A 14863-nucleotide genomic window follows, 5' to 3' on the forward strand; every position below is an offset into this window, starting at 1 on the left:
TGATTGAGGAAGATAAGAGTAAGAGAGTAGGCAGTAAACAATGGGGAAATGAAAGTTGGGAGTCAAAATCACTGAGATTGGGATGAATATGAGGAAGTGGAAGTATGGTAACAATTGAAGAATGTGTCCTTGGTTAGTAGTGGGTGAAGAGTGGTCCATTGAGGGGGGCAGGTGATTAGGCTATTCAAAGACTTCCATTGAGATTATTCATGAAAATGGTCAGAGGATATGAATAATTTTCAGACAAAGAAATTAAAACCATGTCTAGTCGTATGAAAAAAATGCTCTAAATCATTATTGACCAGAGAAATGCAAATTAAGACAACTCTGAGGTACCACTTCATACCTCTCAGATTGACTAAAATGATAGGAAAAAATAATGATAAATGTTGGAGGTGGTGTGGAAAAATTGGGACACTAATACATAGCTGGTGGAGTTGTGAAATGATCTAACCATTCTGGAGAACAATTTGGAACTATACCAAAAAGCTATCAAACTTTCCATATCCTTTAATCCAGCAATCTCTCTGCTGGGCCTGTATCCCAAAAAGATCATAAAAAAAAAAAAAGGGATAAGGACCCATATGTGCAAAAATGTTTGTAGGAGCCCTTATTGTAGTGGCAAGAAACTGGAAACTGAGTGGATGTCCATCAGTTAGGGAAGGGCTGAATAAATTGTGGTATATGAATGTTATGAAATATTATTGTTCTGTAAGAAATGACCAGCAGGATGAATACAGAGAGGCTTGGAGAGACTTACATGAACTGATGCTGAGTTAAGTGAATAGAATGAAGAGAACATTGTATCTAGCAACAAGAAGATTATGTGATGATCAACCCTGACAGACTTGGCTCTTTTCAACAATGAGGTGATTCAGGCCAGTTCCAATAGACTTGTGATGAAGAGCTCCATCTGCATCCAGAGAGAAGACTCTGGGAACTGAATGTGGATCACAACATAGTATTTTCATCTTTTTTGTTGTTGTTTGCTTGCTTGTTTTTTTCTTTCTCATTTTTTATCCTTTTTGATCTGGTTTTTCTTGTGCAGCATGATAAATGTAGAAATACAAATGGAAGAATTGCACAATTTTAACTTATATTGGATTACTTGCTGTCTAGGGGAGGGGAAAGGAGAAGAAGGGAGAAAAATTTGGAAATAATGGTCTATTCTTATATGTATTTTGAAAAATAAAGTTATTATAAAAAGAACAACAAAATTAAAGCAAAACAAAACAAAAAAATTACTTATGATAGGAGATGATATAATATCCTTTGAGACCCAGTAGACTCACTTAATGGTGTACTTTCTGCTTTACTGTGTCGACCTTGGTCATAAAAATAATTAGGATTTTAAAGGAGAATCTGGAGTTAAAGCTTGCAATAACCTGCATGGTGGTGAAGATTGTAAATGTCCCCTCATTTTGATGAAAATAAAGTACCAAATGACGAATGACGAATAAGAAGACCAGCCACTGCCCCCCATCCCCGCCATGACCACACAAAGTAAAGAATGAGAAACCCCTAAGGACTGAACATTCTTTTTTCTCCCTCCAAACACTTTTCTGCCTTTTTACTGCCAAAGCAGTTTTATGATCAGGTGCTGAGGATAGAAATCAGCAAGCAACCAGAGCACATCAACGTAGACGCATAAAAATAGCTTGATAGATGGGGAGAGCATGGAGTAAAGGACCAAAAAAAAAATAAAATAAAATAAAACAAAAAAAATCATGATGGCTGTGGATGATTGTTTGTTTCTAATTAGAATGTTTTTCAAGCTTTTCCAGCTGGTATGATGACTGGAATAATAGGGACAAGCAGAAGGAATATTTGAGACAGTGTCATCTCTCCCTGAAAAAGTTAACTGAGCTTGTTTTTTGGGGAAAGGCAGGAAGTGGTCAGAGAGGAGCTTCTTTGGAAAAACTGAGAAGCAGAGAAGATGAGGAAAACAGCCTTGCTGTTTTTTACTTGATGAGAAATAGGCAAAGCCATTTTCATCTTTACAAGTCTTGAGTTTTTAAATTCAGTTCAATGGACACATTAAACACCTACTAAGTGCAAGATACTTTCCTAGGCAAATTATAAAACCTGTATCAATGTCTAGTGTTGATACTATAGTTACTTATTTTTTGGAACAATCCCTAATGAATGACTTCTCTGCGTATTCTATATGTTTCCTCCTCAGTGATATGAGAAGTATCCACCAGACTATCTTGCTAATCTTGTCCCTGAAAGAAGAATTCTCAGGGCTTTTTTCTCCAAGTCTGTACTAGCCAGAATAAAAGGCTACCAGGAGTGAGAAGGCCAGTTGTACTACTTCCTGACCTGATCTCATTAAAAGCCCCTTACTTGTTCTGTGGGGTCATGTGACGGATTATGATGGGACAGAGATTATTAATGTGTGTGTGTGTGTGTGTGTGTGTGTGTGTGTGTGTGTGTGTGTTGTGGAAGTAAAGCAGTTCTCTATTTTTTTCTTCATCATAGAACTTTTCCCATAGCTACTCAGACATAAATGGCATGGAACACCAAAGTTCCATTGGTTGCAGTTGGGGAAATGCCCTAACTTTTCATTCTTCTCTGACTTAAAATTCAGACAGCAGTTTGGGAAATTCTCTCTGAAAAGGTATAATTAAAATGTTGAAAGACATAACTACTCTGATCAACACAATGACCAGCCACAATTGCAAGATAATTATTGATAGTACAAGTTATCCACTTTCTGAGTGCAGAGATGATGAACTCAGGTGACAAAGTGAGAAACAAATTTTTGGTTGTGACCAATGCTGGGATTTGTTTTCCTTGACTATGAATATTTGTTATAAAGTTTTTTTTTTTTTTTTTTCTTTCATTTTCGGTGGAAAGGGGCAGGGAGGGAGAGAAGATGGGTTTTTCTTAATTGAAAAACCAATAAAAATAATTTTTTTAAAAGATGAGTTAAAATGCATTTCTTGAGGATGTGTAGTTTTAGCCCAGAGCAGGGCCATCCTGAGGGGTGTCAGAACCAGAAGATAGCACATGTTCAGTTTGATCTTGGAAGTCTGGGTAGAAGATTTTTCAGACCCTCTTGTGGGTCAAAATGATGAAACACTGAAAACCTGCTTCAGTGCACAAGCCCTACACCAGGTGTCGCTATTCTTTTGGGAGAGTTATTGCTACTCACCTGGGACACAAAATATGTCTTGATCCATTGTTCTTTTGAATCTATCTGGGACTTTGTTGCTTTGGGTAAACAGGAGGGAGAGAAATCTCCCTAATTAAAAGGGGTGACCCAGAGACCAGGCTTTGTAGCTGAGAAACAATCAAAGATGAGGAGGAACCTTTCCAGTTGTTACATCTACAGAAGGTATGGGGATCTCATCTCTTTTGTGTGGTACAGTTAGCAGGAAGGATTCAGTACAAGAGTAAGGTTGAGAACTTAGCACTTCAAACCCCTCCCGTTTTCCCCTCCCCAGTACCCAATGCTAGGGAAAGGAAACATCCAGGAAGCTTAGAACAGTCCTGTCCCATCATAGATCTCTACCTGACACTTAAACCTCTCTGTGATTTTGCCCTTAAGTCTGCATTTCTTCATTCAGAATGGGAAATGTATTGGACTAAATGGCCTCTAAAGGTCCGTCCAACTTCAGATCTACAATACAATGAATGTCCACCCTTTCTCTTTGAGATTTATACTATATGGTATTTTAATACAGAATTCCTTGAGGCAGAAATCATGGTTGCCTTTTTTAGTATCCCTTGGTGCTTAGTAGTACTGTGCCTGGCACACAGTAAAGGTTTAATAAATATTTGTTGACATTTACTGACTGGCGGACTCACTCCATAAGAAAACAGTCTAAGAGTTCTAAAATTGCTACTCTCTCCATTTCTCAGACCTGAGATTCTTTGTCACTTCGTGGAAAATGTGAGAAAATATCTCAAATGTCCTTCTTTGGAATTGCCTATAAAGGTAAAAATTCCTTTGCTCTATAATTCAAGAAATCCTCCCCAATTTTTTCATTATGGTATAATTTTATCTCAACAAAGAGAGGACTAGAATTTGTCTTCCCGTCTCCAGTTTCTGGACCTATGAGAATGAAACTGATCTGATACCCTTCATTTGTGGAAAAGGAAAGGACTGAATGAAAAAAGAGAAAGAGGGAGGAAGGGAGGGAGGAAGGAAGGATGAAAGGAAGGAAAGAAGGAAAGAAGGAAGGAAGGAAAGAAGGAAGGAAGGAAGGAAGGAAGGAAGGAAGGAAGGAAGGAAGGAAGGAAGGAAGGCAGGCAAAGAAAGAAAGAGAAAGAAAGAAGGGTTGAAGGGAGAGAGGAAGGAAGGAAGGAAGGAAAGAAAGAAGGGTTGAAGGGAGAGAGGAAGGAAGGAAGAGAAAGAAAGAAAGAAAGAAAGAAAGAAAGAAAGAAAGAAAAGTAGCAGGGAGAAAGGAAGGAAGAAAGGGAGGGAGGGAGAAAGGGAGGGAGGAAAGGAAGGGAAGAAGGAAGGAAGGGAGGAAGGGAGGGAGGAAAGAAGGAAGGAAGGGAGAAAGGGAGGAGGGAGGAAAGGAAGGAAGGGAGAAAGGAAGGGAGGGAGGGAGGGAGGGAGGGAACAAAAAAAGAAAGGAAGAGAGGGAGGAATGGAGAGAGGAAGAAAGGGAAGAAGGGAGGGAGGAAGGAAAAAAGGAGAAAAGGAGGAAGAGAAAAAAAAGAAAGACTTTGAAACCTGTAGAGGATGTGGGCCTCCTATAAAGTATTCTCAACCTTCTGATACCTTGCCCTGGTGACCATGGCTTCCTGAAAGCTATACCAATGAAGTGAAATCCACCAACTTGGAAAGAATTCAAGTGTCTGATGGGTCGAGTTTATTATCTCTGGCTTTGGTTAGCTCCCTGCAGAGGTTTAGCACAGTGTCTTGTACATCGTAAGCCCTTAATAAAATTTTATAGAATTAAATCACCAAAAAGTTGGTTACATATTTTGGGTATGAGGAGTAGCACCTCAATCCACTAAAATTCTAAGGCACAGATGTGTTTTAGGTTGGTTCTATATAGATGAAATCAGAGCTCTTTTAATTTATTGAAGGAGGAGAGAGGTTATTTCATATAAACCACAAACACCTTTCTCCTCTTAGAGCTTTGAACTTTTCTTATGTTGTTTTCTCTATTATTTCTTGTAGTATGTGTCACAGAAAGGGATGTGGGAGTTGAAATATAACCCTAATTTATGGGAGGCCCCAAGGAGTATAAATAGCAGTATCATGGTCCACTTTTCCTAAAATCCACCAAGCAACAAATTAGTCAATTGTAAACAAACATTTATTGAGCCCTAAACTAGCACCTCTGATGTGAGGGCTTGTGAAACCCTTTTAGAGCTGCTCATCCATCTTTGGGTTCCACCTTCACCCAACTCTCACCTGTGGCTCCAAGAAGCTGTAGCATGTGCAACACCCCCAGCCCATCGCATTGTCTTAGCAGACAGGTTAAACTAGGGGGAGAGTAACTGAGAGAGTCTGAGACCCATCAGTGAGTAAGAGAGATGTCTACCCCAAGCACGTGATAGTATCCCCTGGTACCAAAGATACCCAGGTTATCCATTGCATCCTTGCCACTGAATTGGGATGACTCTACAAGAGTTAGGCTGATGACTCTGTGCAACCCTGCCTCATTTAAATCCAGTTGACTTTCAAGTCAAGACCACCCCATGATGTAGTTAGTCCTGAAAAATTAACAACTATTGACATTTGAAAGATTTGACAGATCTATTTGAAAGATTGACAACAACACTGAACACTTAAAAACAGAATCCCTGGTTTTAAGGAGCTCACAATCCAATGGAGAAGACAATATGTAAACAAATATAAACATGAAGAGATATACAATGCAAATGGGAAATCATCTTAAAAAGAAGCACTGGGAAGGGGCAGGGTGGAGAAAACAGGAAAGGGCAGAAGATGCCATCTCATCTGAGAGCTGAAGGACAGCATTCCAGGAAGGGGACCCTGTAATGTGTTGAATACTTTTCAAAAAGCATAAAACAGAATTATTTTGTTATAGAATATAATAATTGGTGGGAAGAACCCAAAAAAGCCGTTGTACAAAGCAATTTAACAAGCATTTATGTTGCACCTAGGAACACCTCTGTTGGAATATTTCTTCTATTCAGATTTGTGACTGATACTGATACTGCTTTTGTCAGAGCCAACCAGATGATCATGAATCTAAAACAAAATCAATTAATGAAACAGTATAATAAAGTAATAATTGAGTATTGGACCATGAGATAGAGTCACTCTACTTCATGGTATAGTTAAAAGGGGGAAGGGAAAGAAGAGGAATAAATATTTATAAAGAGCCTACTATGTGCCAGGCACTACACTTAGTGTTTTTTTTCTTTATTAAATTTAAAAATTTTTACAGTATCATCTCATTCAGTTTTCTGAGCAATCCTTCAAGGTAGTTGCTATTATAATCCAATGTTAGTCTGAAAATATTTACATGAACTGATGCTGAATGAAATGAGCAGAATCAAGAGAACATTATACACTGTAATAGCAATATTATGTTATGATAAACTGTGATGAACTTGGCTCTTCTCAACAATGCAATGATTCAAGGCAATTCCCGTAGACTTGGGAAGGAAAATGCCATCCACATCCAGAGAAATGCTAAGTGTGGATCAAAAGCATAATGTTCTCACCTTTTTTGTTGTTAGTTTTTTCTTATTCATGTTTTTTTTTTTCCTTTTTGGTCTTATTTTTCTCACACAAAATGAGAAATATGGAAATAAGTTTAAAAGGATTGCACATGTTTGACCTATATCAGATTGTTTGTTGTCTTGGAAAAGGGGGAGGTAAGGGAAGAAAGGAGAAAAAGTGGAACACAAAGTGTAACAAAAATGAACATTGAAAATTATATATGCATTTTGAAAAATAAAATATTATTGAGAAAAAAATAATCCCCATTTTAGAGCTGAGGAAACTCAGATTAAGTGACATGTCCAGGGTCACACAGCTAATAAATATCTGAGGCTAGATTTGAATTTGGGTCTTCTATCTACAGAGCCACCCAAATGTCTCTACTACATTTAAGAGTGTTGGATTTGGAGCAATGAGATCTTGGTTAAAAGCCTAGTTCCCCTACTGAGAACTTGGATGCTGGACCTGTTTCTTTACCTGTAAAAGGAATGGATAGGAGTAGATGATCTCTTAGGTGCCTTCCAGTTCTAAATCTAGGATCCTTTTAAAAATGGCTTATATTTCTCATAAAAACTTCCCAGAGGGGCAGCTAGGTGGTGCAGTGGATAGAGCACCAGTCCTGAAGTCAGGAGGATCCAAGTTCAAATTTGATCTCAGGCACTTAACACTTCCCAGCTGTGTGACCCTGGGCAAGTCACTTAACCCCAACTGCCTCAGGGGGGAAAAAAAAAGAAGAAAAGCTTCCCAAAAGAGCTAGCCTTGGCTCCCAAGAAAACACTTTATCTCCCCACATGAGATAAAGATGTATTAATTACTCAAGAAAAGACACTAGGATAACTCTAAGAACAATATCCTGGCTAAGGTAGTCTGTTCTCCTGGTTTAGGAACCAAGTAATCCCTAAAATATCCCTCCTTTTACTCACCGTACCCTATACTACCTGTAGTTTTCTTACAATGGGATAATAGATTATCCCATTATGGAATAAAGGGACATAGTCACTTCCTATGTCTCCTTGATTAAGCACTCCATCACCCCTTTGTCTTATCCTTTGCAAGCATTTCCCAGGTCTTTTTCAAGCTCTCTCCTCTTAGAGCTTCCTCACTTTGGAATCTCATATCCTTCTAAGGGATGTAGCTATAAGGAGAACATGGAATCTGTAACTAAATAGACCCTTTTATACCTATGCTGTGTCTCTTATGTGCAAAGCTTGCATCAAAAGATTTCAAACTGAAAGTGACCTTACAAAGTTTCCAGGCTATTTTATAAATAAGGAAACCTGGATAGAGTGAGTGATTGTCCTTGGTCACATAGCTAATAAGTAGGAGAGCTGGGATACAAATTCAGATATTCTTTCTCGAAATCCTTTTCTTTTACCTGGACATTGTGCTAGGAACTGCAAGCTGACATGTAGATGGTTTAGTCAAAACGTGGAGTATTCTCATAAAGCTTATGGGAAGATGCAGTGGATGGAGCTCTACCTGAACCATTCTGCCATTCAAATCTGGCCTCAGACACCTCCTAGCTGTGTGATCCTGCGCAAGTTGCTTAATTCTATTTTCCCCAGTTTCTTTATCTGTAAAATCAGTTGGGAAAAGAAATAGAAAAATAGCAAACCACTCCAGTTTCTTGGCAAGAAAACCCCAAATGGAGTCAGGAACAGTTAGACATGACTGAAATGACTAGATGACAAACAACACCGTAAGAATACGACACAAACATGTTTATAATTAATACAAATAATACTTCAGTACATCAAAGAGACTCAAAATAAAGGGGAATGTGTGTGTGTGTGTTTGAAGAGGGGTAAGGATTGTAAAAAATAAAAAAAGTTAAAAACCAATGGGGATGGGGATGATAAGGAGGAGGAATCAAAGAAAGCTTCATAGAGAAGGCAGTGTTTCAGTTGGGCTTTAAGGGCTGGGTAGAAATTTAACATTAGCAACAACAAAAAAGACATTTAATAGATAAAGGGGAAAAAAGGGATAGTGTCTATATCTTATAGTCATTGAGTCAAATAAAATATGAATTCTCTCTCATTTAGGACATTGAAATAATGTAGAGACGACTTCTTTATGATGTGGGGTATCACAATGGAAATACACTGAGACTTGGATTCTCAGAACTGGGTGCTGGCAGCCACCTCCCCCTGGGCCAGAGATGCTTAGGGTTCAGAGAAATGGGCCGAACCATTTGCCCCATGGCCAACATTGGCAGCTCCTGGATGACTTTGGGTGGTGAAGCCAGAGGAGAATGTTTCAAAAGCAAATCCTGGTTCAGGATCCCAACCACCCAGTGCAGCAATTTCCAAAAACTCACCCTTGGAGCTGGTGTTTCCTTTGAAACAAAGTATGTGGCCTGTCAGCGTCCTTTCCCTTTGATTAATCCAGGATTACTTTGAATGTGCAGTAATGACAAGAAGGCCAATGAGGAAGGGACCGCACAGGGCTTTGACATCAGTGCTTAGCAACAGGAGTGCCAGACTCTCCATGCTACCCGTTCACTTTGTCTCAAGCTTTATTTGCTAGGCTTTTTTTCTCTTTCCCTGACAGACTTCTTTCAGATGAGCAAAGCAGAAGACCTTTTTCACTTTTTTTTTAATTTTTCCTGGAGCCCACTTTTCTTCGCAAGAATCTTGTTAGCCCTGCTTAGTTATAGGCTATTTTCAAACCCAAGAAAACGACTACTAAGGATTCTTTGTTCTAATTATTCAATTGAATTTACAGGTAATTCCTTTGTAATTACTGCCAAGTGTGATTCTTTTCCCCTTTATTCTCAGTTTTTCCTTCTACTCTCTTTTCTGAGAAATCTAATGTAATTTGGCTGGAGAGAGATGGAAGGGGGTGGGGTCGGAGAATTGGTACCATGATGGCTATTTGGAATAGATGGTTCTTATTTCTCAAATCCATTCAAGTAGATTTGTTTCTCTCCCTTGTGTTACATGCTTGTTTGGGGTAATATTACAGGATAATAACCTAATCCTACAACTACTTTAGCAAGGGTTGATTGAAATTTCTCTGGATTTAGTTGGCTAAAGCTGTATATTTAATACTTTTTTTTTTCTACAGACTACTTGAAAACAAACAGGATAATTACATGGAAAGAAGACAAATCTAAGAGAACTCTCTACTTTGAAAAAAATGTATCAATCAATAAATAATAGCACTTAGGAATCCAAATTTTACCAATCACATGTGTGATGAATAATTTCTGTTATGATATTATAGTAAAAATAATAAACTTAGGGTCTAGGTGGCCTGGTAAATAGAGTGCTAGATTTAAAGTCAGCAATATGCATTCAAATCCAGTCTTAGATTCATGTGACTTGGGCAAATCACTAAATTCTGCCTCAGTTCCCTTATCTGTCAAATGGAATGAATAATAATAGCATCTCTCAGGGTGGTTATAAGGACAAAATGAAATAACATTTGTGAAGTATTTTGCAAACCTTAAGGTACTGTATAAATTATTGTTGTTATTATTACTTATTTTTAAAAAATAGATAGGTAGACAAATTTTGTTTGGTCTAAATTACTCTCAGAGAAAGAGACTACTTTCCTGTGATCACAGAGTGAGAGCTGGAAGAACCCAGAGATCATTTACTTTAACCCCTTCTTTTTGCTGAGACATGGAGAACTGATGTGATTTATGCAAGGCCATGAGAATGGTAAGTGGCAAAACGGGAATTCAAACCCAGTTCCTCCAACTGTCCCATACTTCCGTCTCCATTTCAAGTGTGACCCCAGAATTTTATATTTTGTGCTGACTTGTTTCATACTTTTCTGCAAAGCGACTACAGCGAGGGAAGTCTCAGGTTTCCAGATGCACCACGTTGAATTTCTGACTAACTGAAGTTTTCTCACTGTTTCTCCCAGGTTTGACAGCGGAGTGGTCCAGCTGACCCCTGAGAGTGACTGGTCTAGTTTCCCCAGATGTTTGCATCCTTGATTGCTGTGCTCTGATCCCGGCCCCCAGCAAGGACCAGCCCTACCCCCTTGGAGGAAATGGCTAAGCAGTCTCAGCAGCAGCAGATGAAAACTTCCTTCCTCTTCATCCAGCTGCAGCCCTCCCCTACCCGAACTCCCGCCCCGTCTCCGGCACTCACAGCCCCAGCCACAACCACAGCCTCAGCAGCTGCCCGGGGAGGAGCGGTGGAGGAGCGGGGCTCCCGAAGTCCCAGGACCGAGCCCTCCGCCAGGCGAGCCCTCCGGCTCACAGGAGGGGCGGCGGGGACTCCCTTGGGTACACTGCCAGCAGAGGGCCATGGGGCAGAGGGGGCAGCTGCACTCAGCTGCTTTTTGCTGAAGGAGGAAGAGAAGGGAAAAGCCAGAGAGCCAGTCCTGAGGAAGGCTCGCTTGTCCCAGTTCTTGCCACACCAGGCTCTGCTCCCTCAGGGACCTGGGCAGCCACAGACATGGGCGCGTAGCCTTCCCAGTCCGGCTCCCGGGATGAGCAATGGGACCAGTGGCTCTCTCACACCCTGCAGTCCCTGTTCTGTCCTTCCCACTCCCCAAGCCCTGTGGAGCATGGATGCCCGGCCCAGGGACGCTCTGGGTCCCCCGGCCCTGCAGGCAGCTACCTGTGGCAGGGCTCCCAAGGCCACACAGGGGCTTGCGGATGCTGCTGGAGGGTCCATCCCACCTCCGGAGCAGCGCCAGGAGCTTCCAGCTGCAAGTCGGGGCTGCTGTGCATCGGGGCTAAGGAATGGTAAAAGAGGAGCCAGCACCCCTGTGTCGGCAGTAAGAGCGGAGCAACACAGGTACTGCCCCTGGGTGCAGACCAGCAGGATTTCCCCAGCACCCCCTGCCGCCCCCCGGCTAAAGGTAAGAAGGCCTGAAAAGCCTCCGTGACCTAATCTGCCCAAGCTTACTAACTAGTCATCCCAGAAGCCTGAGCTGGGAGTGGGCAGGTTGTGGGATCATCGACTTAAAGCTGGAAGCAACTGGAGTCCAGCATACTCATTTTACAGATGGGAAAATGGAGGCCCAGAGACAGTAAGTGAACATGCAAAAGTCACACAGCTAGTAAGTCAAAATCAAGAAGATTTGAACTCAGGTCTTCATTACTACAAGCAGAACGCGTTATCCACAGATCCAATGCTCTCACACAACAGAAGCATCTCCTTCCCTCTTTCACAGTTTTCTCCTTGGTTACAGTCATGCTGTGCTTGCCTGTGATACAGGTCAGCACTATACCTAGACCAGACTTCTCTTGGGACAGGGCTAGGGCAGCTGTGGCTCAGCTTAGATGGAGGAACCCTTCAGAGGGAGCCCTTCTAGTTGAAAGGGTTTTCCAGATTTGGAGCCTGTTCCTCTCATATCTCAGTTCTGTCTCTGCTGAGCCTCTGGCTTCCTAATCAAGCTTAAATCTCTGTCCTTGACACTAACTAGTTTCTTACATCTTATACCTCTCCCCACCCCACAAATTACTCCATAGTCTAGTGACTCTGGCTTCTGGGCTGTCCTCAATAAACAACCAATATCTCTTGACTCCAGACATTTTCACTGACTTTTCCCCCATGACTGGGATGTTCTCCCTCCTCCTGGCTTCTTTCAAGTTCCTTCCATAAATCCACCTTCTACAGGAACTCTTTCCCAAACCCTCTTAATCCCAATGCCTCTCTTTTCTGATTATCTACAGTTTGTAGAGTTGTCTGCACTTTGTCTCTCCCATTCGAGTGTGAGTTTTTGGAGGGCAGGGATGTCTTTTGCCTTTCTTTGTATCCCGAGCACTTAGCACAGTGCCTGGCATATAATGAGCATTTCAATAATTTTTATTGACTGGCTGTCTAACTCTGTGACTTTGGATAACTTTTGATAATAATTCAATTTGATATCACACTTCATAGTTTGCCTTTTCTGGGTCACAGGGCATTCATTGTTTCTCCTTTGTTCTCAAAGGTTTCAGGAAGGTAATGTCATGACTTACAAGTGCATTGGATTTAAGTCAGGGAGGGCTGGGGTCATAGATATTCCTTACCTGTAAGTGAGGGGGCAGTGGATCCAAGTTCCTTCTTCTTTTAAAATGCTATAGTCTTGCCTCCTGCCTGACTCATTTTAAAACATCTTTTTGGTCCATATTTCCTATCGATCACCTACAATTCCTATCATGTCCACCCCTATGTTCCAATGCTCACCTCTAACTCTGAGACTATAGCTCAATCCTGCATCGGCTGAAGCAAAGGAAAGATGATCCTTCCTAAAGTTCTGGAAATACCCCCATCCTATTTGTGTATGGTTTATGTGGGGGAGGGGTGGGAGAATGGGTGCGTTTGAGGTTATAACTGCAGTATATGGGAAACTGATGTCACGGGATCCCTTGGGGAAATCACAGCAGAAAGGGTAAGCTGTTCTCTGCTTGGAGCAGGAAGTAGGCTTGGCTTGGTCAGCAGTTTGGGCCAGTTCAGACCTCACTGCTGATTTACTTTCTCCTTTCACCTCATAATTGCTTCTTTTCTGGGAGAGTAGGTTACTTGTATTTACATGGTTGGGAGCCCCAATCCTGTTTCTAAAGACAGCCTTGAAGTGGGGGGGGGAAGCATTTTAGAGTCTCCCTCTTGAGAAATAACTTACATTCCATCTGTGTTTCTGAGTCTCTCATTTCCTACAGAGATTTGGGATAAATGGTACACTCACTGTGACAGAGAATTATTGGTGAGGGGCAGGAGCAGACCCAGCAGTGATTTGTATACTTGGAAACTATTCTAGTGACTAGAAATCCCTTTCTTCCCTTCCTAATCTCTCTTTTCCCCCAGCTCTTCAACAAAAATCCTCAGAACTACTTTTCTGTCTCCTTTCCTCTTTTCCTTCCTGAGTTTGGCTATGTATATAGATCTGACCTAATTAGCACCTCCTTCTGCCATGTTTTTAACTTAACCATTTATTTTGAGTGAACTTCTTAAATAACTGTCCCCCCTCTGGCCTGGATTGGAGCATTCTGGGCTTTCCATGCATACATAAGGCACTGGTTCAGTGGGTATGTCTTATGGAAAGAAAAGAGATGAAAGTCTGGGTCAGGGAATAGATAGATAGATAGATAGATAGATGATAGATAAAACACAATAGACAGTCAGACAGTAGATAGATAGACACACAGACAGAAAGATAGATAAATAGACAGATAGACAAATGGACAGATGGACAGACAGATGATAGATGATAGACAAACAGATAGATATAGCTAAATAGATAGACAGACAGATAGACAGGTAAATAGACAGATAGATAGATAAACGGACAGATAGATGGACAGCACAGGTAGATAGACAGACAGACAGATAGATAGAGACAGATAGATTGGCATACAGAGACAGACAGACAGACAGACAGATAATTTACTGTATTTACTACGAACAAAGGCCAGCTAGGCGATGCAAAGGAAAGAGCAAAGCCAAGTCTGGAGTCAGGAAGACTAGTCTTCATGAGTTCAAATGTGACCCCAAACACTTCCTAGCTGTGTGATCCTGGACAAGTCACCGACCTCTGTTTGTCTCAATTTCCTCAGTTGCAATGGACCTGGAGATGGAAATGACCAACCACTCCAGTATTTTTGCCAAGAAAACCCCACAAAGCCAGATGCATAAAAAAACTACTGAACAACAGCAACTATGTACAAGGTACAAGGTACCTTGCTAAATGCTAAATAATATGTATATAAGCAATATATAAGCAAACAAGATAATCCATGCCCTTAAAGAACTTATATTTTAATGAGGGAACAGAACAGAACTAATTAAAGAGAGCTAGAAGGAACAGGACATGTGTGTGTGTGTGTGATGTACTCCTCTGACAATCTGGTAAAGTCTATGGATGGATGATGACCCCTTCTCAGAATAACTGAAAAAAATGCTAAATTTCAGTTAAGAGTTAGTGAAAGTAATTTTTCCCATCCTGATATCCATGGGTCAATGCCCTGGAAGCCCATGGGGCCCCCACTTCAGAACCCCTGGACTAGAGGAGAAGACAGAAAAGTACTCCCATGGTCTTGCTGCCCAGATATTGTGACCTCTCTAGGAGTAGCACTGGTGGGCATTTCTGCCCTCATACATCTTCAAGCTTCCCCTAATTCATAGAAAGAATACTTGATTGAAAGTTGGGAGACTTGGGTTCTAGTCTCAGCCCTGCCACTGATTTGGCTATGTGATTCTTCCCTTCCACTCCCTTGACCTCAGTTTCCTTCTCTGAACAATGAAGATGATCCCTAAAATT

At 41.1% G+C, this 14863-nt stretch overlaps 1 protein-coding gene across 2 annotated transcripts in view; it reads left to right on the plus strand.

Annotated features, from left to right (window-relative positions):
* The first annotated feature begins 10645 nt into the window (after nucleotides 1-10645).
* The window catches only part of PSD3 (pleckstrin and Sec7 domain containing 3), a 580732-nt gene continuing 576514 nt past the window's right edge, over nucleotides 10646-14863 (plus strand). For both annotated transcript variants that reach the window (XM_031950819.1, XM_031950820.1), the window contains exon 1: nucleotides 10646-11479. In XM_031950819.1, the coding sequence (XP_031806679.1) occupies nucleotides 10661-11479 (819 nt within the window). In that variant the 5' untranslated portion in view covers nucleotides 10646-10660. The remainder of the gene's footprint in view (nucleotides 11480-14863) is intronic.

The sequence above is a fragment of the Sarcophilus harrisii genome, chromosome 2, assembly GCF_902635505.1.
Source record: "Sarcophilus harrisii chromosome 2, mSarHar1.11, whole genome shotgun sequence".
In the NCBI taxonomy this organism is placed as follows: domain Eukaryota; kingdom Metazoa; phylum Chordata; class Mammalia; order Dasyuromorphia; family Dasyuridae; genus Sarcophilus; species Sarcophilus harrisii.